The sequence below is a fragment of the Coenobita brevimanus genome, chromosome 40 (assembly GCF_032717465.1).
Source record: "Coenobita brevimanus isolate Jiangsu-jjx chromosome 40, ASM3271746v2, whole genome shotgun sequence".
NCBI lineage: Eukaryota > Metazoa > Arthropoda > Malacostraca > Decapoda > Coenobitidae > Coenobita > Coenobita brevimanus.
In genome coordinates, this window is record NC_136993.1 from 53,686,333 (window position 1) to 53,710,357 (window position 24,025).

Sequence of the window (24,025 nt, forward strand, 5' to 3'; positions counted from 1 at the left end):
ATGAGTAAGAAGCAGGAGGAAACAAGTGTGAAGCATGAGAAAGCGAGCGCGCAGCGCAAGAGCCCTCCACAGGAGCAAGTGCAAAAGGGCCCGAAGGGCCCATAAGTACTTGTCTAATATACTGTCACAGCCAGCGTGTGACTGTTGGATATGTAGATTCATTTTCATGCATCAATGTTTCATTAGTTCTCGAGACGGTATTAAAGTTAAGTTCATTTTTCCAATAGGAGGTGAGGAGGGATTTCACCAGCTTAGAGTCGGCAGTCACCTGGCAGCCCTGCCCTTGCTCGGACTAACCACCACCGCCACGAGTGTCTAGTGCAGCTGTATACCGTTCCGTGTGATTCTACTTTGGAATCTAGTGCAATTGAATTTATTTGAGAAATTGTTGCAGTGCTGTGAATCAGTGATGATTTCAATTTATTTAGTAAGTTAATGGCTGCGGTCAGTGAGGAACAGAAAGGTTACGGTCGGTGGCGGGAAGGTGTGTGGTGGTCCGAGCCTGGGCCGTGCTCCAGTGACTCCCGACTCAATCATTCCTTCATTATTAACTTTAACTTAACGTTAATATACAAATTTATTTGATATTCTTGTAATCTGCATTTAAGACGCTGTTTCTGCGTAAGTATACTGACTTGTAATAAGAATAACTAACTTTGAGGTTATTAATTGTCTGAGGTACCTTTAACAATGGCAGAGGTGAAGTGCTTGTTTGAAGTTACCCGACATTAAAGGCAAGTAATTTATTTGTTTGTAAATATTGTGAATATTTGTTTTGAATATATAGATATGAAAACTTTACTTTGTTTGATGATACCTGTGTTTGCCTGGTCAGTAAGGATTTAGTGTGCAATGATGCAAAGAACCTTATAAAACTCTATTGATAATATTTCTGGGGAGCATATTAATGCTCGGTTAAGAGTTTTATGACAATTTGGCGACCGTGACAGGACCAGGCTTACACAGGTATTATTTGGGTTATTCTAATTTAGTATTTGTTATTTACTATGTCTACAAAAGAATTACTAGATTTAGGTCGTGAATTAGGTTATGAGGGTGATCAACTACACGCGTTTATACGTAAAGAACAAGCACGTGAACGTGAAGATCGACAACGTGAACGTGAAGATCGACAACGTGAACGTGAAGATCGACAGCGTGAACATGAAGCACGTGAACGAGAAATTGCACACGCAAAAGAAATCCAAGAGCGTGAGGAACGCGAACGTGAATGGCAGAAACAGGAACGTGAACATCAGGAACGCGAACTTGAGCGGGAACGTAAACATGAACGTGAAGAACGTGAACGAGAGGCCAGTGAACGTGAAAAGGATAGACAATTCCAGCTCGAGCATGCTAGACTACAGGCAATGAATAGGCATGACTCTATTGTTAATACAGCACCACCTGGTGTTCGAGCGAAAGGTCCACAGTTACCAGTGTTCGATGATGAAAACGACGATATAGATGCCTATCTGCGCTGGTTTGAGTTGTTTGCGAAGACTGCCGGTTGGCCAAAAGAATCATGGGCGGTCCTTATGGGTTCATACTTAAAAGGAATTGCCTTAGAAGTGTACTCTCGTTTAGGTCAAGATGAGGTGGGGGATTATGAGAAGGTTAAAAAGGCATTACTGCTTCGGTTTGAATGTACAGAGGAAGGTTTTAGACAGAAGTTTCGTTCAGCTCGTCCACAACTTGGTGAAAATGTGGCTCAGTACTTAACTCGCCTGCGTAACTTCCTTAACCGGTGGATTGAACTATCGGAGCACTGTGAAAAGACTTATGAGAGTGTAACGAACTTATTTATCTCGGAGCAATTTCTGAAAATGTGTGGTAAACCTTTACAAATGTATATTCGTGAGAAAATGCCTCTTTCTTTCGATGACATGAGAGAGAAGGCAGAGAGGTATGCCACCGCCCACGGAGGATTGTACCAGAACGCCCGGACCAATAGCCAGCACATCCACAAAGGTCAGGAAGCAACCAAGGACGATGGCGACTTCAAACGAGCAGGAAAGTCTGCTTACACTACAACTTTTGGTATGGGGGTGCAATGTTATAAGTGCAACAAAGTTGGCCATAAATCCTATGATTGCCCTACCAAATCAAGATATAATGATAGTAAAGAGAAAAAGAGGGATGTATGTGCGCATGCAGAAGTATTGGGCTGTGGACATGTTGTAGAGGTGGTGAGTGCACTAGCAGCCATGCCAACTACACGAGGTACTATGTGTGGTAAGGAGGTGGAGGTACTACGAGACACAGGCTGTAGTACAGTGGTAGTGAGGAAAAGCTTAGTACCACGGGAATGCTTAACAGGGAAACATTGTTTAGTTAAGCTGATAGACTCCCAAGTTTGCAAGTATCCCTTAGCTGAAATCACCATAGTCTCCCCTTACTATTCTGGTAGAGCTGTCGCTGTGTGCATGGAGACTCCTATATATGACCTCATAATTGGCAACATTGCAGATGCTACACCGCTCGTTGATAATGATCCTTTTAAGGAAAAGGTTGTCAGTGCTGTGGTGACCAGGGCAGCAGCGAAGCACACACCCCGACCACGACAGACACTACGAAGTTTTGACCTAACAGACCAGCTACGGATGACTCCAGCCGACATGAAGAAGGCACAGGAAGAGGACGTCACCCTGAAGCGATGGTTTGAGAAGGCCCAGGACGGAAAGTGGTTAGACAAGAAGGGTAAGGCAAAGGTAATTATGGAAAATGGACTATTATATAAGATATATTATGGTGATGAACGAGAATTCAAACAACTAGTCTTGCCCGCTAAAGTAAGAAGTGCAGTAATGAAAGTAGGACACGAATGCATGTTTGGAGGACATCTTGGGGCTAGTAAGACTTTAGGAAGACTTCAGCAAGATTTTACCTGGCCAGGAATGGGAGAAGATGTTCGTCGACACTGTCAGTCATGTGATATATGCCAAAAGACTATACCTAAGGGTAAGGTTGGGAAAGTACCATTAGGAGAAGTGCCCATTATTGATATACCGTTCAAGCGTGTGGCCGTAGATATTATAGGACCCATACAGCCTAGGAGTGAGAACGGGAACAAATATATTTTAACACTGGTAGACTATGCTACCCGTTATCCTGAAGCCACAGCATTACCCAACATCGATACTGAACAAGTAGCAGAGGCCCTAATGACCATGTTTTCCAGAGTGGGAGTGCCTGAAGAACTGGTTTCAGATAGAGGGTCGCAGTTCACCTCAGGAATGATGGATGAGGTTCGACGTCTACTGTTGATCAAGCACCTTCCTACGACACAATACCACGCAATGGGAAACGGCCTGGTGGAAAAATTCAACGGGACCGTGAAGAGTATGCTCAAGAAGATGTGTGCCGAACAGCCCTCATCCTGGGACAGGTACCTGCCGGCAGTGTTATTCGCGTACCGTGAGGCGCCCCAGGTAACCCTTGGTTTCTCACCCTTTGAACTGTTATATGGAAGGACAGTCAGGGGACCAACCAGTATTCTGAGGGAACTGTGGGATAGAGAAAAGGAGGGAGAAGTTCGCATCACATATCAATATGTTTTTGAATTGAGGGAGAAGTTAGAAGAGACTTGCCGGCTTGCTCATGAGAACTTAAGGAAGTCACAAGCCAGATATAAGTACTACTATGACAAGAAAGCTAAAGATAAGAAATTTAAGGTAGGAGATCAGGTATTGCTCTTATTGCCAACTGCCCACAACAAACTCTTATTGCAGTGGAGAGGACCTTACAAAGTTGTGGCACTGAAGGGTGGAATGGATTACATAATTACCATAAATGGCAAGAGCAAGACATTTCATGCTAACATGTTGAAGAGGTATGTCTCTAGGCCTGATGATTCCAAGGTCAGTGCAGCGGTGTGTTCTGCAGCTGTAGTGGAATGTGAGGAGGATGCCGACCTACACAAGCTGATACTACCGAGCCTGGATAGGAAGGAAACTTGGAAGAACGTGCACATCAGCCAGGACCTGACTTCAAATCAACAGCAGGAAGTAAATGACTTATTACTTAAATATGATGACGTAATGTCTGATATACCTGGCCGAACGTCAGTCATTGAGCATCAGATCAACTTGACTAATGAAGAAGTAGTCCGTTCAAAACCCTATAAGATACCTTATGCATTAAGAGCTCAAGTCAAACAAGAAATAGATGATATGTTAAAGATGAAGATAATTGAACCATCTAACTCCCCATACTCCACTCCCATGGTTGTTGTTAAGAAACCTGATAACTCTAACAGAATTTGCCTTGACTTCAGGAAATTGAACAACCTTACTGTGTTTGACAGTGAACCAATGACTGACCCAGATCAGATATTTGCAAGTATTGGTGGTAATAACTTTTTCAGCAAGATCGATCTCAGTCGTGGTTATTGGCAGGTACCCTTAGAGGAGGGAAGTAAACAGTATACCGCCTTCCCCACAGATAAGGGTCTGTTTCAGTTCACTGTATTAGCCTTTGGATTAGTTAATGCCCCAGCAACTTTTAACAAGTTAATGCGTTCAGTATTTAAGGGTGTTTCTGGGGTTCATCACTATTTGGATGACATTCTAATTGTGTCTAAGACCTGGACTGAACATCTGCAGATACTTGGGAATGTACTGGATAGACTTCAAAAGGCGGGATTAACGGCAAGACCTACTAAGTGCCACCTTGGTATGCACAAATTAGATTATCTGGGACACACAACTAGTGGAGAGACCATGTGGCCAATGGCTGATAAGGTGGAGAAGATAGTCAATGCGCCTGTAACCACCACTAAGAAAGGACTGAGGTCATTTTTGGGGTTAAGTGGCTACTACAGAAAATTCATCCCGCACTACTCAACCATAGCATCTCCTTTGACTGAACTAACCAAGAAGACTCAACCGAATAAGCTCGAGTGGAGAGAAGAACATGACTATGCTTTCAGGCGCTTAAAAAACCATATTTCCACAAAACCTGTTCTTGTTCTCCCCAACCTACAGCAGGAGTTTGTGTTACGCACCGACGCCTCAGGCAGTGGTCTTGGAGCCATACTACTGCAGGAGCGGGATGGACGGATGTGGCCAGTCGCGTATGCCAGTCGCAAGCTGCAGCCACGTGAGAGGAATTATGCCGTCATAGAAAGGGAATGTTTAGCGTTAGTCTGGGGTGTTCAGAAGTTTCCAGTATATCTTTATGGTAGGCAATTCATTCTTGAGACTGATCACAAGCCCCTTTCCTACTTACAGACTTCTAAGACTTTAAATGGCAGACTAATGAGATGGGCTCTGATATTGCAGCCATATGTCATGAACATAAGATTTATTAAAGGATCTGATAATGTAGGAGCTGACTACCTTAGTAGATTAGGAGAATAATGGTGTTGATATATACTTTGCATATTAATTTTCCGGGTGATATTCATTCATGTTGAAATAATTTACTTTAAGGGGAATTGTAATTTGTATGGGTTAATATTAATTGTTACAACACCTGTAATTAGATATATCATGACTATAAATTGATAAGAAAATATATTTTCTTACTTAACGGGGGAGGTTTGTCACAGCCAGCGTGTGACTGTTGGATATGTAGATTCATTTTCATGCATCAATGTTTCATTAGTTCTCGAGTCGGTATTAAAGTTAAGTTCATTTTTCCAATAGGAGGTGAGGAGGGATTTCACCAGCTTAGAGTCGGCAGTCACCTGGCAGCCCTGCCCTTGCTCGGACTAACCACCACCGCCACGAGTGTCTAGTGCAGCTGTATACCGTTCCGTGTGATTCTACTTTGGAATCTAGTGCAATTGAATTTATTTGAGAAATTGTTGCAGTGCTGTGAATCAGTGATGATTTCAATTTATTTAGTAAGTTAATGGCTGCGGTCAGTGAGGAACAGAAAGGTTACGGTCGGTGGCGGGAAGGTGTGTGGTGGTCCGAGCCTGGGCCGTGCTCCAGTGACTCCCGACTCAATCATTCCTTCATTATTAACTTTAACTTAACGTTAATATACAAATTTATTTGATATTCTTGTAATCTGCATTTAAGACGCTGTTTCTGCTTAAGTATACTGACTTGTAATAAGAATAACTAACTTTGAGGTTATTAATTGTCTGAGGTACCTTTAACAATGGCAGAGGTGAAGTGCTTGTTTGAAGTTACCCGACATTAAAGACAAGTAATTTATTTGTTTGTAAATATTGTGAATATTTGTTTTGAATATATAGATATGAAAACTTTACTTTGTTTGATGATACCTGTGTTTGCCTGGTCAGTAAGGATTTAGTGTGCAATGATGCAAAGAACCTTATAAAACTCTATTGATAATATTTCTGGGGAGCATATTAATGCTCGGTTAAGAGTTTTATGACATATACTATAGCAGTAGCCATGTGTCTGTGTGTGTATTTTGGACAGCCATAACTACGCATTTAAATCACACCAAAATTGGCGCTCGGTCTGTTGCCATGGCCGAGTGGTTAATATCTCGGACTTGCGTGCGGATAACTTGGGTTTCACTCCCGAAGCTGCAAATAAAACAATCAATTGATTAGCTGCAAAAAATCCAAATGACAACGTTAGACTAGAACAGCACATAAAAGGATCATCATGGGCCCTTCGATGTCGCCTTGATGACCGATAGTAACAACATTAGACTACAACAGCACATAGACATAACTCGGATTACCTAAAGTGATAGCAATGCACGCGCAAACTGTGAAGAAACGAGTGAGAAGTATGAGGAAACGAGTGCGAAGCACGAGAAAGCGAGTGCCCACCATGAGAGCCCTCTGCAGGATCAAGTGCAAGAGGGCCCGAAGGGCCCACGAGCACTTGTATCTGCTATAATGACGTCAGTTTTATTCTTCGTTTCTCCATTTGTGCTTCTCCAGGTCCACTTTCTCCCTGTTATTTTGTAAAGGAATGTGTTTGTAATTCTCATGTTATACACTTCAGCAAAGTTTACCAGCATTTCTCCCCTTTCGTTCCTTCTTCCCACTCCAAATTTTCCCATACATGTTTCTCCATTTTATAATTTCCCAAGTTTTCCATTGAAGTCTCCCATGAGTATAATATATGTGGTCTTTTCTTCTTCCATAATCTGGGAGATGTCATCACAGAATGTTTCTTCCTCTGAGGCTTGAAAAGTTGGTGCATATACTTTTTATTACTTTCAGGGTATATTTTTTGCACAGTCTAATTACCATCAGTGCTACTTTGTCAGATACACTGCTGAATTTAACAGTGTTGCCTGCAAGATTTCTGTTAATTAGAAATCCTACACCACTGACTCTTTCATTTTGCCTTCCTCTGTAGTAAACTAGGTGGTTGTTGTCTTCGAGCTGCATTACTTTTTCTTCCTTTCTGTGGGTCTTACTCAAACCTACAATATCCGAAATAATGTTTTTTCAAGTTCAGTCACCAAGTTATCAAGTTTGTAATCCTCTGTGAGGCATCATACTTTGTATGCATACAGTAGAGCTTCATGGATTTCAGATTCTTTAATATCCCAGTCTCTATCTTGCCAACACAGTTCCTACTCACTTTCGATGGCACATTGCCCGTAAGCACAGAAGACAGTATGGTTGGACCTTTAGTAGACAATGATCCAACAGGAATGACCGTCAAATCATTTGCAATGGAACTCATGTTTGGTTGGGAGGATTGTGGCAAATAATATCACCTCCTTGCCATATAGTTTCTGGTGAGACTTAATTTTTGTGCCACCTTATTCGTTACATTCGGTAGACCCCTGTATATATATATATATATATATATATATATATATATATATATATATATATATATACAGTAAACCCTCAAAGATCAGGACTAATTGGGGCTATAACCCTGTCCGGATCTCGAAAAATCCTGATCTTCCAGAAATCATATAAATTTGCTCATACGAAAGAAAACTTATGGAGCCATGGTGGAAGAGTAAAGAAAGTAAACTGTGCTTTCACTTGGTCAATGTTTTCCCGCGACTCACACTCGGTCAACTGCCTCAGCTCATTGTCCCCTCAAGGCTGCGTTCCCCCTCCCCCATTCACATGTGCGTGCCTCACAAAAAGATACCGGAGAACCGATAAAATTTAAATTAAATTTAATACAGTATAAAATTAATAGGATAATATAATAATGTGTACAAATATTTTTTTTCGTAAATTTTAATTAATAAATTGTGTATCTTGTAGCCTATATTTTAAATTAAAAATTTGGCAAGAAATGGTCCGGATCTTCGGAAAATCCGGATCTTTGAAGTCTGGATCTTTGAGGGTTTACAGTATATATATATATATATATATAATATATATATATATATATATATAATATATATATATACTGTATAGTCATAAATCATTCATTCATCATCTAAATCTGTGTTTCCTTATAAGGAGCGCAAGAGCGCAGGTCTAGGGAAGTTGTTCCTGACATTCAAGACAAGAGTGACCAGCCTCATCATCCCTGAGTGGCATTACTTGAGCAATAAACCCCAACCACCCATTGAATATTAACCTGCACAGGCTCAGTTCCATTGGAGAGCGTTAACCCCTAAAGCGTGGGTCGTCGCGTTTGCGACGCTCGCCAAAAAAGACATAACGGCGGATCGTCGCGTTTGCGATTCGAGTCAATTTTGAATAAACGCGGGCAAGGATGTTCCAGCTGGTATTGTCTATCACTACCACCACCCTTTAGTTACAATTAGCATACTTTACCTTTGTACTACTGACCTCTGTTGTTGCCAAGTATCACGTTTTTCCTCCCTCCCCCCTCCACCATGGCCCGGCCAGCCTGGCTGTGATACATGGCAGCACTCTGACTGCTCAGAACTGTAAATCTGCGCTCTCCTCTCACAAGCAGTTTATGCTAATAGGAAATGCTTGTTTCCCCAGTTGTCACACTAGCTTTTTTTCGCACGGTTTGCCCCTGTTTAGCGTCAATTTACCACAGGCTTTCAAAGTGACATAATGGCGAGTTCTAGCTCTTCCGAGTCAGTTCGAGCAGCCGACAGGAACGAAAATAAAGTGACGGGCGTAAGGCAGAATAAAAAGCGCGCTGTGGTGATCTTTTGGGAAGTAATATGATTGAAAATAATGTACTATACGTGTTTTTAGCCGTGAAAATGGAAATGTTTGTTGAGTGACAGGAAGACCGCCGCCGCTCTGCATGTCAGCCGTATGCTTTGTTGATTTTAACCTTATTTTCAGTGCTTATTGTACAAATACGGATTCCAAACTACCTGTACGTTGTAGTATAAAGTTTACTGTGACAGAATGAGGCTGTGGTAGAGGGGAAACCGGGTTGCTGGAGGTGTGAAAGTGAAGATTTTGTTACCCAATTTTGCAAGTCTTCACAAGTCCTTGGGTAGTCCACGAAGGCTCAACACCTGTCTCTGAAGAAAGCTGAATGTAAGTACTATCTGCCATAACAAGTATAATGTTCTAGGGTTAATCTCTGATTTTTGGCTAATATTTTCCTACAGGTACTCAGACCGCGATCGAACGCCGCCTCCCGGTGGGGGTCGGCTGTCCATTGGCCGTGCGTTAGGGGTTAGTTACCCACTAAACAACCAGGCTCCTTGATTTGCTTATATATATATATATATATATATATATATATATATATATATATATATATATATATATATACAGTATATATTGGTTCCTAAAGGCTATTCATCAGTTGTTTTTTTTCGTATGTCCATCTCCCTCTCTCTCTCTCTCTCTCTCTCTCTCTCTCTCTCTCTCTCTCTCTCTCTCTCTCTCTCTCTCTTTCTTTCCAACCCAACCCTAATCCCATAATTACTAAGGTCAAAGTTCTCTCCCTCTACCACATCGCCTTTCTTCAACATACCTAATTTTGTGATATCCTCTCTCTCTCTCTCTCTCTCTCTCTCTCTCTCTCTCTCTCTCTCTCCCCGCAGATTACAGCCCATTCTTGTCTCCACTCCTCCACTTATCCCCAACCCTTCCCTGAAGCGCAATTATCACCTCACTTCCTAGTTATTATCTTCACCTGATTCCATCCTTCCTTGCAATGACTGACCCCCCCTCCCCCCACACACACACAACATGTTTTCGTATATATATATATATATATATATACAAAAGGTAGCGGAGCCAACCCACCCCTGAATCACATCATCTTTACGTTTCTGCCCGGAATCGTGCAAAGTCTGTTCTTCGCTCTGCTAAAAATCATTTCATCCGTACTAAATGCTCTCAGCTCTCCAACTCGAATTCTTCCCGCCCCTTCTGGCACCTTGCCAAAAACCTTTCTAACAACTTTACCTCATCATCCTTCCCTCCTCTTTTCTAGTCTGATGGTTCTGTAGCTATTTCTTCTACTGATAAAGCAGATCTGTCACCCAGACTTTCTCCTCCAATTCTACCTTAGACGAATCCAGTGCTGTTCCTCCATCACTTCCCACCTCTGACTTTCTCAGGGCTGACATTAAAATTTCATCAGCTGATGTATTTTCTGCCATCACTCGCCTCAATACTAACAAGACATATGGGCCTGATGGAGTCCCTCCTGTTGTTCTCAAGAACTGTGCTTCTGTGCTTACACCCTGCCTAGGCAAACTCTTTTGCCTTTGTCTGTTAACTTGTACCTTTCCTTCTTGCTGGAAGTTTGCTATCATTCAGTCAGTCCCAAAGAAGGGTGACCAATCCCAACCCTCCAACTATCGTCCTATTTCTTTAACGTCCTGTATTTCAAAAGTTTTGGAGTCATTTCTCAATAGAAAAATTATAAGGCATCTTTCCTATCACAACCTTCTTTCTGATCGTCAGTACGGGTTCCGTCAGGGACGCTTCACTGGTGATCTTCTCACCTACCTTTCTGACTCCTGGTCATCCTCTTTTCGGGACTTTGGCGAAAGCTTTGCCATTGCACTTGACATCTCAAAGGCTTTCGATCGAGTCTGGCATAAATCTTTAATATCCAAACTGTCCTCTTACGGTTTCTATCTTTCTATCTGTGCCTTCATCACTAGCTTCCTTTCTGGTCATTCTATAGCCGCTGTTGTAGACGGCCATCGTTCTTCTCCTAGATCTATCGACAGTGGTGTTCCTCGGGGCTCTGTCCTATCACCAACTCTCTTCATTTTATTCATCAATGACCTTCTAAGCTGTACATCTAACCCTATCGACTCTTACGTTGATAACTGCACCTTTCACCTTTCCATTCAGTTCCCGCAACGCCCATCTCAGCAGTTACTTCAACAAACAAGGGAAGAGGCTATGGCACACCTAATGTCTGACTTGGCTCGTATCTCTGACTGGGGTAAAAATAATCTTGTTGTTTTTAATGCATCTACGACTCAGTTTTTACACCTATCAACCCGTCAAAATCTTCCACAGGTATACCCACTAATGTTTAATAATATTCAGCTTAATCCTGCATCGTCCTTGAACATGCTTGGGGTTTCATTTACTCGGGACTTATCTTGGAAAGATCATATCACATCTCTTGTAAAATCTGCTTCCAAGAGATTGGGTGTGCTAAGCCGACTCCGTTCTTTCTTTACCCCTGCACAATTGTTGACTCTATACAGAGGTTTTATCCACCCCTGTGTGAAGTACAACTCCCATGTGTGGGGAGGCTCCTCATATAGAGCTCTTCTCAATAGGGTGGAGTCAAAGCCTTTTCGGCTCATTAACTCTCCTCCTCTTACTGACTCTCTTCAACCTCTGTCTCTTCGCCGCAGTGTTGCATCTTCATCTTTTTTCTATCGCTACTTTAATGGTCACTGCTTCTCTGAACTGTCTGCATGCATTCCTCCATCTCTACGACAGGCGCTTAGCACCCGTCTAGCAGCAAACTCTCATCCCTTTTCTGTCCTACTCTCTAATGCAAGAGTTAACCATTACTCCCAGTCCTTCATTTATATAACAGGTCAACACTGGAACTGTCTCCCTCTGTCTGTATTTCCTGCTGCCTATGATCTCCAGTCTTTCAAACGCAGTGTGTCCAGGCATCTCGAAATGAATGGATCTTGAATTTGGCTCTCTCTTGTATTTTGTTTTTCTCTTGGAGGGTACTCTTATTACGGGCTCATGGCCTTTGGTTCCTTCTTCCTCGGATATATATATATATATATATATATATATATATATATATATATATATATATATATATATATATATATATATATATATATATATATATATATATATATATATATATATATATATATAGACGAGTCACATTGTTTGTTATTTGTGTATTTGTTTGTTTATCCTTCAGTTATGCCCAAACCAAGGACAGATACTCCCAGACTCACATACATACTGAATCAGGGTGACCATAGGAAGGTTTTAGTGGGGTCAAAATTCAGATCTGGGTTATTTGAGGTCACTGGTATAGTATTTGCCTTTTTGACCCAGTCAACCCAGGGTACCCCTGCAGCCTAATTTTTGGCATGGAGGTTCATAGAACCTCCAGTTCTGACAAAGGCTATGTGAGGTTGGCCTCTGATGTCGTCTGAGGTCACTATCAGTAGTAAACAAGTGCACACAGATACTGTGCGTTAGTCTGTGAAAGCTGAAATAAAAACTTCATAGACCTCTTATAATCGCTCTTCAAAAGCATGAGAGGTACATGGTATTTCTGGAGTAGAATTAGAACAAATCGGATTATAGTGTTCGCCTTTTTGGGCCAGGTGACACCAGGTACCCCTGCTCATACATCTATATCTATATTTATCTGTCTTTTTATCTATCTATCTACAGTATCTATGTATGTATGTATGTATGTATCTATCTATCTATCTAACTGTATATATTTATCATCTCATCAGCCATTTGAGTGTCCACTGCAGGACCGGCCTATCCCAACCAAAGTGGGGACGATACAGCCAATGTATCACTATCAAGTGACTTAGGCTGTCTGGTAGAGATTGTATGTAGGGTGAGAAGTGCTTGTAAGTGTATTGTAGTGTTGGAGTGGCTTTGGATGCGTGTGTAGTCTGTGAACCAATTGTAATCGGCCCGCGCAAGCCGACTGGGTGCAAGCATACTTTATAGTATGCGACACTGGTTCAACCACAGCACCCTTGATGTCCGCCAATGCAGTACGTGGCCAGAAGAACGCACCCAAAATTTACTACTCTGGCGGGGCGTGAACCCTCGTTCTTGAGTATGCGAAAATGCACACTTTACCACTGTACCACAGAGGTGTCATATACTGTATGTGTGTGTGTGTGTGGGTGGGTGTATATATATATATATATATATATATATATATATATATATATATATATAAAGGCGACTAAAAGGGTTGGCGGAGGGTTAGTGCCCCTCCCCGGAAAACAACTAACTAAAAAAACAAACAAGAAGCCTCGGACAAGGACTGACCAAACGATGACGACCCAGGACCGGACAAAGGACTTGGTAATGAGTACATGGAATGTAAGAGGAGCGAATGATGAGGTGAAAGAGAGAGAGATTGTCCAGGTGCTTGAGGATGCGAAAGTGGATGTATGTGGAATAACTGAAACAAAATGGGGAGGAGAAAGTGTGAGAGAATGGGAGTATGGATGGGGTATATGTGCAGTAGATGAGAATGAGAGGGCAAAGGAAGGAGTGTGTATAGTTGTGAGTAAAAGATGGAAGAAGAGCATAAGACAGTATGGATCAGTTGGGTCAAGGATTGTGTGGGTAAAGTTGAAAGTTGGAATACAAATGTGGGTGATTGTGTGTGTGTATGCGCCAACGCAAGATCGTGCTAGAAGAGTGAGAGAAGAGTTCTGGACAAATGTGCGAAGTGTGCATGGAAAAGTTTGGAAGGAATGAGAGAGTGTTTTTGATTGGTGATATGAATGGTAAAGTTGGGAATGTGAAGGTGGATGGAATAGTTGGTGAGTGGGGTGTGCCTGCTGAGATAGATGAGAATGGGAGTGCGTTAGTGGACATTTGTGCTGGGAGGGGGTTGGTGATAGCCAATACCCTCTTCAGGCATAAAATGATCCACAGGTATACATGGCAAGTGATGAGAAGGGTGGGTGGTGAACTGAATGAAAGGAAGGCAATGATTGATTATGTGTGTGTGGATGAAAGGATGCGAAGATGTGTAAAGGATGCAAGAGTGTATAGAGGTTGGGAGAGTGTACTTTCTGACCACTACTTGGTGGTGGCCAGAATTAGGATGCAAGTAAGATGGAGGAATAGAAGAAGGCAAAGACGAGAGGAAGGAGTAGTTGCAAGGAGAGTGGAAAGGTTACAAGTGGATGAGAAAAAGACAGAGTATAAGAGAGAAGTGGAGGAACGATTGGACAAATATGAATTGGAGCAGATGGGAGACGTGGAAGGTATGTGTAAGATATTTACAGAAGAAATATGTGCAGCATGTGATGTGGTGTGTGGAAGGAAGAGAAGACGGAGGGGGGTGCAAGGAACAGCGTGGTGGACTGAAGAGGTGAAACAGGCTGTGGCACAAAAGAAGAAAGCATACAATGAATGGATGAAAAATAGAGGCGTGGAAGAAGATGAGAGGCGGAAGAGAGAGTTATATGTGGAAAGGAAGAGAGAGGTGAAAAGATTAGTAAGAGAGAGTAAGAAGAGAGTGGATGAGGAATTTGGAAGGAATTTGAGTGTAAATTGGAGGGACTGTAAGAAAATGTTCTGGAGAGAAGTGAAAAGAGTAAGGCAGGGTGGAAGTGAAGTTAGCAGGGGAGTGAAAGATAAAAATAGTAGATTACTAGTGGAGAAGGGAGAAAAAGTGAGCAGATGGAGAGAACACTTTAAGGAATTGTTGAACGTAGAGGATGGAAGTAATGCGAGTATAAGTGGCTGGGGAATGGCTGGGAGAAGGAGGGAGGTGAGAAGACAGGAAGAAATCAGTAGGATAGAAGTTGTGGAAGCAATGAAGAAAGTTAAATCGGGGAAAACCCCAGGAATTGATGGAGTGTGTGGTGAAATGCTGAAGCATGGGGGAGAGATAGTAGTAGAATGGATGTGGAAGATGTGCAGATTGGCCTGGGAGGAAGGTAGAGTCCCGGAGGATTGGAAGTCAGGTATAATTATTCCCTTGTACAAAGGAAAAGGGGAAAAAGAAATGTGTGGTAATCATAGGGGCATTTGTCTTCTTAGTATAATAGGAAAAGTGTATGGTAGGATACTTATAGACAGAGTTAGAGAAAGAACAGAGAAATTAGTTGGAGAAGAACAGGGAGGCTTTAGGAAGGGAAGAGGTTGTGTAGATCAGATATTCATTCTTAGATCTTTAGTGGAAAAGTTTCTAGAGAAGGGAAAGAAGTTGTATGCGGCTTTCATGGATTTGGAGAAAGCATATGACAGGGTGGATAGACAAGGGTTGTGGAAAGTGTTAAGAATATATGGAGTGGATGGGAAGTTGTTGAATGCTGTGAAGAGTATGTACGATGATGCGAAGGCTGCAGTACGTGTGGATGGTGAACTAAGTGAATTTTTCTCTTTGAAAGTTGGTTTGAAACAGGGATGTGTCATGTCTCAATGGTTGTTCAATCTGTACATGGATGGGGTAATAAAAGAGGTGCAAGGTAGGGTAGTGGATGTTGGAGTGGCCCTGGTGAGAGAGGATAGTGTTTGGAAACTCCCTGTACTGTTGTTTGCAGATGATACTGTGTTGTTGAGTGAAGACGAAGGGGAGCTGCAAGGCTTGGTGGATGAGTTTGAGAGAGTGTAAGAAAACGGAACCTAAAGGTGAATGTAGGGAAGAGTAAAGTGATGGTCTTTGAGAGGTGGTTAGTTAGTGAATGTACAGCGAGGTTGGATGGTGAGGAATTGGAAAATGTGAGTACGTTTAAGTATTTGGGTAGTGTGATGAGTAAGGATGGAGGTTTGGAGGGTGAAGTGCTTGAAAGGGTACAGCAGGGAAGAAAGGTTGCTGGTTCCTTGAAAGCAGTGATAAGAAGCAGGGAAGTGAGCATGGAAGTGAATAAGTTACTACATGACAGTATTGTGATACCAACTCTAACGTACGGAAGTGAAGCTTGGACATTATTGGAAGGACACAAGTCAAGAGTGAGAGCAGTGGAAATGAGTTATTTAAGAGGAGCCTGTGGAGTCACGTGGAGAGACAGGCTGACGAATGAGGATATAAAGGAGCGTTGTGGTGTGGATGTGGATGTGATAGGAAGCGTTATGAGGAACACACTGAGGTGGTTTGGCCATGTGGAGAGGATGGAGGGTGAAAGACTGACGAAGAGAGTGTATATGAGTGAGGTGGAGGGGGGAAGAGGGAGGGGGAGGCCGAGGATGAGATGGAGGGATGGGGTGGAGCGGTAGGTGTGTGCGGGGGTGTGAGTTGGGAGCTGGGCAGTGAAATGGCGGGGGACAGGGCGACTTGGAGGCGATTTGTTTGTGGCCATCCCAAACAGGATTGAGGCGTCTGGCAATATATATATATATATATATATATATATATATATATATATATATATATATAGATAGATAGATAGATATAAACGAGAATATAATCATATTTTATACAATTACCTCCCGAAACTACCATCTTCCGTACCTAATTCTTCTTTTATACATAATGTACTGCTTCACATTAGGATTACATATTTTCATTTAACTTGTTCCCTTCTTTTCCACAAGATATCTTTCCCTCGGGTAGTATTTTTTCTTTTAACTATCTCCTTCCTTTACCCACTATCTTGATTTACACACTTTCACACCCTTGCACTCTCGTATTCACAACACTTCCTCACGTCTCACATACCTTCCTTTAGCAGTACAATCTTTCAAGCAGTCATTATTACACGCTCATCCTTTTTCACACTGTTATTTTACTCGAGACTTCTTCTGTCACGTTGTGTTGTAGTGATACATGATTTATTACATATGCACTTGGAATGTCTGAGTCATTGCAATGTTTTGTTCGACATCACGTGCCTCTCTGTCCGGTTGTCTGTCTATATATATTAACTAGATAATTATATACAGAGTTTACCTAATTAAAACCTAACTTTCTTTAAGTGCTATAGGTCAGTCTATATATAAACACAGTCTATGTAATTTGGACCAAATATAATGGGATGGTTGAGGACCAGCCAAGGATCTATACCTTCTGAAGTGACTTGGTTAGAGGTCAAGGTCACATTGCAAGGTAACGTAAACTCTTTTTATCTCCATTAAGCAAAAGTATGTGGAATGTTACAGAATAAGACAGGGATATGGGGATTTGAACTCAAAGACATGCAATTAAAGTTCAAGGTCACAGGGAAAGATCAATTTCGAAGTCATGGGACAAGAGCAGCTCATATTTTTAGTCTAATCTGATCCACACTAACTGGATGGCTTTAGGGTTAAACAAGAATGAAACAAATCATAGTTGAGAGCAATCAGTCAAAGAACAAGGTCACAGAAAAGTCATGTGGCACTCCCAGGAACTTTTTTATTGTCATTTGATTCAGTGAATTTAGCTGATTAAATGATTGGTTATAGCTGAACGTAAAGGATTTTTATGGAGAATGATTACTATAACGCAGTGGGAAACAATTTCAGATGGTCCATTCCCCCTCCTCAGTTCCTGTGTTCACCCATGCACTTTGTTGATTATCCCTGAAAATATACAATGAGTGGTTGTAATTTTAATATAGCCTCGTCAACGTATTCTGCCGTTTATTTATCACAGCATCTTTACATGCTCTTAGACAAGAGATGAGTAATTGCAAGGAACAATCTTAATCGTCCTGTTGCCTATCCTTCCTTTGTCCTCACCCCTCACCCCCTCTCCGCATCTCCAATGTTTTGTATTCACTCCTCGGCATATCACTTACAGCTGGTTGGTAAAGTAAGCTGTAACAGATCACATGGTATGCGTTTTCTTACCCATTCTCTTGTGTCAAGCAGCATGTATGCTGATGTTTGCCTGCCAGCCCACAGCTAGCATTGTTCATATTTACTGTAAAACCGAAGATCATCAGTCATCAGTGACAAACATGCATAAGCTTATGTACCATTAAAATATATCAGATGGCACTAGTTATAGAGAATAGTCCATCAGCAATGATATACCGCCTTACACACACACGTGCATGGGCACACATCTGCTATTGGTTGTCGCAATTGTATCTTGCACCCTCAAAGCCCTCCACCTACTTTCCTATACGATTATACCTTAACCTCTATCCGCCGGCTGACGTGTATGCACGACAGGATTCAGGGCGTGGAGGGCCGCCGGTTGACTTGATATACCGCACTCACCTTTCCGCCACTGTTTAAGAGCAGGTCCATTTTCTGTGATACCTACAGGGTAGGTAGGACCCCCAGGTACCCTGCGGCTGCGCTGTTCAGTTTGTACTCGGCAGTGGTAGTGATAGGAGCCATGTCATCTTCCTTGACATCATCCGATTCTGTCCTACCGCATGAAGGGCCCATTGCCTCATCAATCCCCGCGAAAGTTCAGCCCTTAGTGCCACGTAAAGGGCTTAGTGATAGTGCCATAGGGCTTGCCCTTGACGATACTGTCTCCTCTCGTATACTCAGCACGAGTACGTCCTCTTAGGAGAAAAAAAGCTACCACGTGGAGAGTGAGCTCTCTCGCTCTCCAACCCCTACTCGCTCTCTGACATCAGAGAGGGCTCTCCGACTTCTCCAGGAGGAAGGGACAGTCTACGAGAGTGATGATTTCGGCGATGAGGAGGTGCAAGATGACCCAGGACATTGGGAAAGTGACACGGACCTGGCGGTCATCTGCAGAATAAAAAGCCGCAGAGCCATTTCCCCCACACTCTCGCTGCCTGCTTGCGCTTCCCCACACCTCAGCCTATCACTTCAAGGGCAGAATCTCCACAACCAGGCCCTTCGGGAGTGGTATGAGTACTGAGCAGGTGTGTGGGGAAGTGTAAATAGTGTACAGCAGTGCAGAAGTTTGTGTATTTTCATAAATGAGTGAAATGTGTGATATTGTAAGTGAATTATAGAAAGTGCTAAGATATAAGTCTTTTATAAGTTCTACAAGTGCATATAAGTGATTTATAGTAAGTGCAGTACAGGAGTTGATACTGTTTATTGGATATTGGTTAGAAAATTATTGGATATACCTTGAGTTTGCCTACCTGTTACCTGAAAGTAAACCACTTGTGAGCGGGCAACAATGAACAATACCTGCTTCGGTACACCTAAATTATTTCACTCAATACTCAGGGGGATTGTGCCAAATATGAGCATCAGTGTATCTGTGATGGGAAGCACAAATAATGTTAGTTGTGTGAAACATTTATATAATTTTCACTGTAACCATGATTAGTACAAAGCAGTCTGATTTACAGTACAAATAATTACCTCATACTCTACGATAAGGCGTGAAAGAGCAACAGCATTTACTTGTCAAAGTGCAATTACCCGTAATCGTGATGTAAAGTGCATTTCTAAGTGTCTTAGTAAAGGAGAAATATGATTTTTTACAGAAGAAGTGAGTACAGAAAAACGACGAGATATTTCTTTTCCCACATACCTACGGGGCTTAGTGGCATCGTGGTGTGGGCAGTAAATCCTTGGGTGAGCTACATGAACAGGGTGATGACTCATTTTCATGGGGGTGAGTAAGGAGGAGTAAAAAAAAAAGAGTGGAATATTCCACATTCCAAGGACGCTTGGGCAGTGTTACAATCACCACTCCAATCAGTGCTGCCAACGCTAGCCGGCTTGGCCAATGCCATGGCCAGTGGCCTGCGCTTGGAGCCGCACGCCAAAATGTGAAAAACCACTCGTCTTCAACTCATCCTTACTCATCCACGGGACCACATAGAGACCTCGGGATACCTTCATTAGAAGGAGGAAGAGTTGTTGAGTCTTATGAACTTTCATTGAATTCTGTAGCTATTATAGTTTGGCAGATATAAGGGTTTGAAGTAAGGGTATTTTTTTCAAAATCTCGGAAATCGCCCGAAGAGAGGCGTGTGCTGCGGCCGGGAACCCCCCGGCAGCTAAGGGTTAAGTGTCTTTGCGCCAGGCGAATCTAGCATCTAATCCTCTTAGTCTTAATTATTATAATATACCATTCGCAATAATTTTTATAATCACACTTCTACAGTAAGCCACTCTAGTTTATGCTGCTGCTGCTGCAGGATCTATGAATGCTTGTCAAGTGAGAACACTGATTTGATGGGGTAGATTTTATACCTTTCTGGAAAGAAAATAATCGTAGTCTAAGAATGCATCATGAAAATAGGCACATAAAAATTCCTCAGACAAGGATTCCTGGGCGCATCTCCCACCCTCCACTTTCTCCCCAGGGACCTCTTCCAACATTGGCAAACTTTTCCTTATGGACCTATTTTCCCCCAGGGATCCATTATCCCTATGGACCAGTTTTCACAGAAAATTTTCTAAAAGGACCTAGTTTTCCCTCAAAACTTATTCTCCCATGGACCTTTTTTGTCCATGAACTTTTTTCCACATGGGTCTAGTATAACTTTGGTTGTTATTTTAAAATTGTCTCATTTAACACGACGAACTAATTTCCTCACATCACCTACATTCCTATTGACCTAGTTTTCCTTGTGGACCTATTAGACAATTGACTTATTTTCCTCTAAACCCATATTCCACTGTGGATCTATGTTCTCCCCATGTGGCAAAGCCAAATCCGCAAGTAGACCTATTTTTTCTCATAGACCGGACCTGTTTTTACTGCCTGGACAATTTTTGGGTGGAAGGAGAGGGCAATTTCTGCAGGGACACATTCACCATGGCCCTATTTCCTAATTAAACTTGTGCCTATCATGGACCTCCTCACCCTACTGGTGCATTTTCCCACTTCCCACTCCCCCAACTACCTTGATTTTCCTCCCACTCTGCACGTCCATCCACGCAGCCACCCAATCTAACCTGTCCCACCCTACCCACACACTCACTTACCAATCCATACCCAGGCCCACCTATCCAGTCAACCTTGCCCATGGATCTGCCTGCAGGCCCACCTACCCACCCTCTCAATCCATTAACCTGCCCCATCCCGACCACTTTTCCACCACTGACTCCCCCCCAGTCCCGACCATTTTTGGAAAAAAATTTTTTTGGCTCAAACCTTTGCTTTTGGTGAGAAACATCGAAAATTCATAGAGAAATCGCTCACCTGAGGTTTAAAATACTCAGTACAGGTAGGAGTACCTCCTTACCTTACTGGGTTTTCTATCAGGCTGACACCAAAGAAAACGAGTTCTATGGGAGGATAACTATTTCACACCACTCATAAACGGTATTTATTTATTTACTTGGTACGAATTTATATGCAGTACGAAAGTATATTGGTTTTCAAGCATTAATATAGGCATTATAAGCATTGTTTCACTCACTAATACCTGACCTTCTTTGCCACATTACCTGATCATCATTTCTAACTGTTTCTTCCTCTAATGCTATGTAAAGTTTGTCCTCCACATTGTCATTGATTGGGGAATCACTCTGGCCCTGAATTTCGTACCGTGGCATGACATGGCTATACTGGCCAGGTCACTGATAATAGGTGAATTGCTGAGACAATGGCATGCAGGGGGGGGGAGGAGGTCATGCTGGGCAAGGCATTGTCCCTGCCTGGCATCTTGTAGAGGAAGGTGTCACGTGTATACGTACCAAAAATCACTCGCGAAAATTGAAAATTGTGCAAATTAGGGACCTTGCAATTTTTTCGCGTTTATGTACGTCGACGGGATTGGCAGTGACAAAACGTGTGGACATTAAAGAAGGTCAACGGGACGCCGCGGGTTAACCCACCCTTCCACCCACTAACACTACCCAATTACCGCCCTGCTCACCCTATCCATCTTCATAGTCACACTGCCCCTCCACCCACCCACCAATCCACAGAACAACGTTGCCTACCCACGTGCTCAGTCAGTACTCCACCCTACTCACTCTCCAACCCAGTGACAGACCACCTCCACCCATCTACTGACTGCACACACCCACCCACGATGCCCAAGCATCTCTCCCGCTCACCAACCTAATCGTCCACCCCCACTCCCATCAACCCAAACCAGCTAGCTCTGACTCACACACCCACCAATTCCATTTACCTTGCTCCCCCTCCCTACTCATAGTTGCTCCTAGTAGCCTACTCACCCTTGACTAATATTTTCACATACGGCTTGCAAGTTTTCACACATACAAACACACCGCTTGCTGGCTAAGTGGTAAAGTACTCGCCTGCAATCTGGTAGACGGGAGTTCACACCTCGCTCAGGTTGCAAAAACTTTCGTTAACAAAGGGGGTGGTTATTGTCCCCATTGAGCATGGGGATGGGTGTGTGAGTGTGTGAAGGTCCTTAGACTGGATTATACAAGCTCTCAGCTCTCTTCTGGGAGAGCCAAAGCTGATGATCACATCCCAATCTTATGATCATGACCTACCCGGTGCATTACACACACACACACACACACACACAGGAGCAGGAGAGTTAAATGCAGGTGAATAGGGGGTGCAGTGTCTGCGTCACACAGAAAGTTAGTAAGAGGCAGGAGAAGGGACTGGACACGTGTTAGAGTGATGGAACGAGAGACTTTTTTAACATAAGTATGAAATTCATTGTCATTTATCTTTAATCTTAATATCACACATCCATGAAGTTGGTTTTCATTTAAAATTACATATTTTCTTGCATAATCATCCATTAGTTGAACCACAAAAGGAAGAGGGGATTCAATCAAACTCCTAGAACTCCACCTACTTCCATGCCTGATATTTACTGTTCATATAACTAGTACTGCAAAACATTAAATGAAATTTTCATTTTGTGTATACTATTGTATTTTCAAATTAGCTTTATTGCGTTCACACCATGCCTTAACCTACCTGTTTATTAATAAGACTTCTTATCTCAGTAACTTCAGTGCACTTATATTTCATCTAGCATGAACCAGGTCTGACACAACCAAATGAGTAATATTAATTTATCTTCGAAGTTATTTCTGTTACATGTATTACATTTATATTTCGTAAACATGTTATATGTATTCACATACATTATATTCCAACCAGTTTACCCAAAACGGACCTAGAACTCAGTACTGTAATAACGGGGCTTGCTAGCCCATTCATACCACTGTAGCTATGATGTAAACAAGCACACCATGCCACATCTACGAAAACATGCCAGCCGCTGTACAAGTATCAGTGTTAGTAACAGTACGTGGTGTAAGAAATGTCAAAAATGCAAGAAAAAACCTTTAGTACATCTTTTACTGATGCCTTTTGGAGGATGTAATGTTTATTAAACCAGGAACAGAAGTCTGCCATTAACCCCTCTGTAGCCGCCGGCGTCGAATGATGTTTAGCTGATAAATGACCGGAGGCAGTGTATGAGTGCGGCCTATAAAAAACAGCAAAATTTTCTGGGAAGTGACCGAACGTTCTGAACATCTTCAGACTGACCTACCCAACACTCCCATACACCCCACACATCAGTACACTGCACACTTCTGTGATGAGTGGACGTCCGAGTTCTGCCTATCTCTCTTTCCGAACCCCCACCCAGCGCCACTCTCTTTGGTCCTGTAGGCCGCTAACCAGCCCCGAGATCAGGGTGGACCTGTTTCCCCACGGGGGGAGACAGACGAGGACCGAATTAGGTCTGACCTGGAGGTGGAGAGTATGGTGGGGAGTAGTGACGAAAGTGGTGATCAGTGGTGTCATTCTCCTACTACTGAGGAGGACGACAGCAACATCTCCTAGGAGAATGAGGAGAAGCCACCACCGAAGAGGAGACGGATGATGGTGAAGTGGCTCTTCACTGAAGTAAAGGAGGGGGAGGAAGGGAAGGCTTGAGTGCAAGTGCACTCACCCCGCACTGCCTCACCACCTCACCACTTCTCTCACGCCACCTCATCACTTCCTACCACTTCACGGGCATTTCAGTGTATACAGTGTATATTACTTAGTGCAGTGTTACGAAGTAAGATATAGAAGTGTAAAATAGTGGTACTGTGTAAATTAGATTATGTTTTGTGACTTTTGACGTGCTAGGAGGGCAGAGATGGATAAAAGTTCCCCTGCACTGACTCCTGACATCGCATCATGCACTTGAGGTGAGTAAGTATTCTGATCTG

At 42.6% G+C, this 24,025-nt stretch overlaps 1 protein-coding gene across 1 annotated transcript; it reads left to right on the forward strand.

Moving 5' to 3' along the window:
* On the forward strand, positions 1-23,651 carry LOC145397104 (uncharacterized). The gene is made up of 4 exons (XM_080270307.1): positions 1-78; positions 1,158-5,140; positions 9,466-9,532; positions 23,478-23,651. Exons 1-4 carry the CDS (start codon positions 1-3, stop codon positions 23,649-23,651), a joined length of 4,302 nt encoding a protein of 1,433 aa, XP_080126433.1.
* The last annotated feature ends 374 nt before the right edge of the window (positions 23,652-24,025 follow it).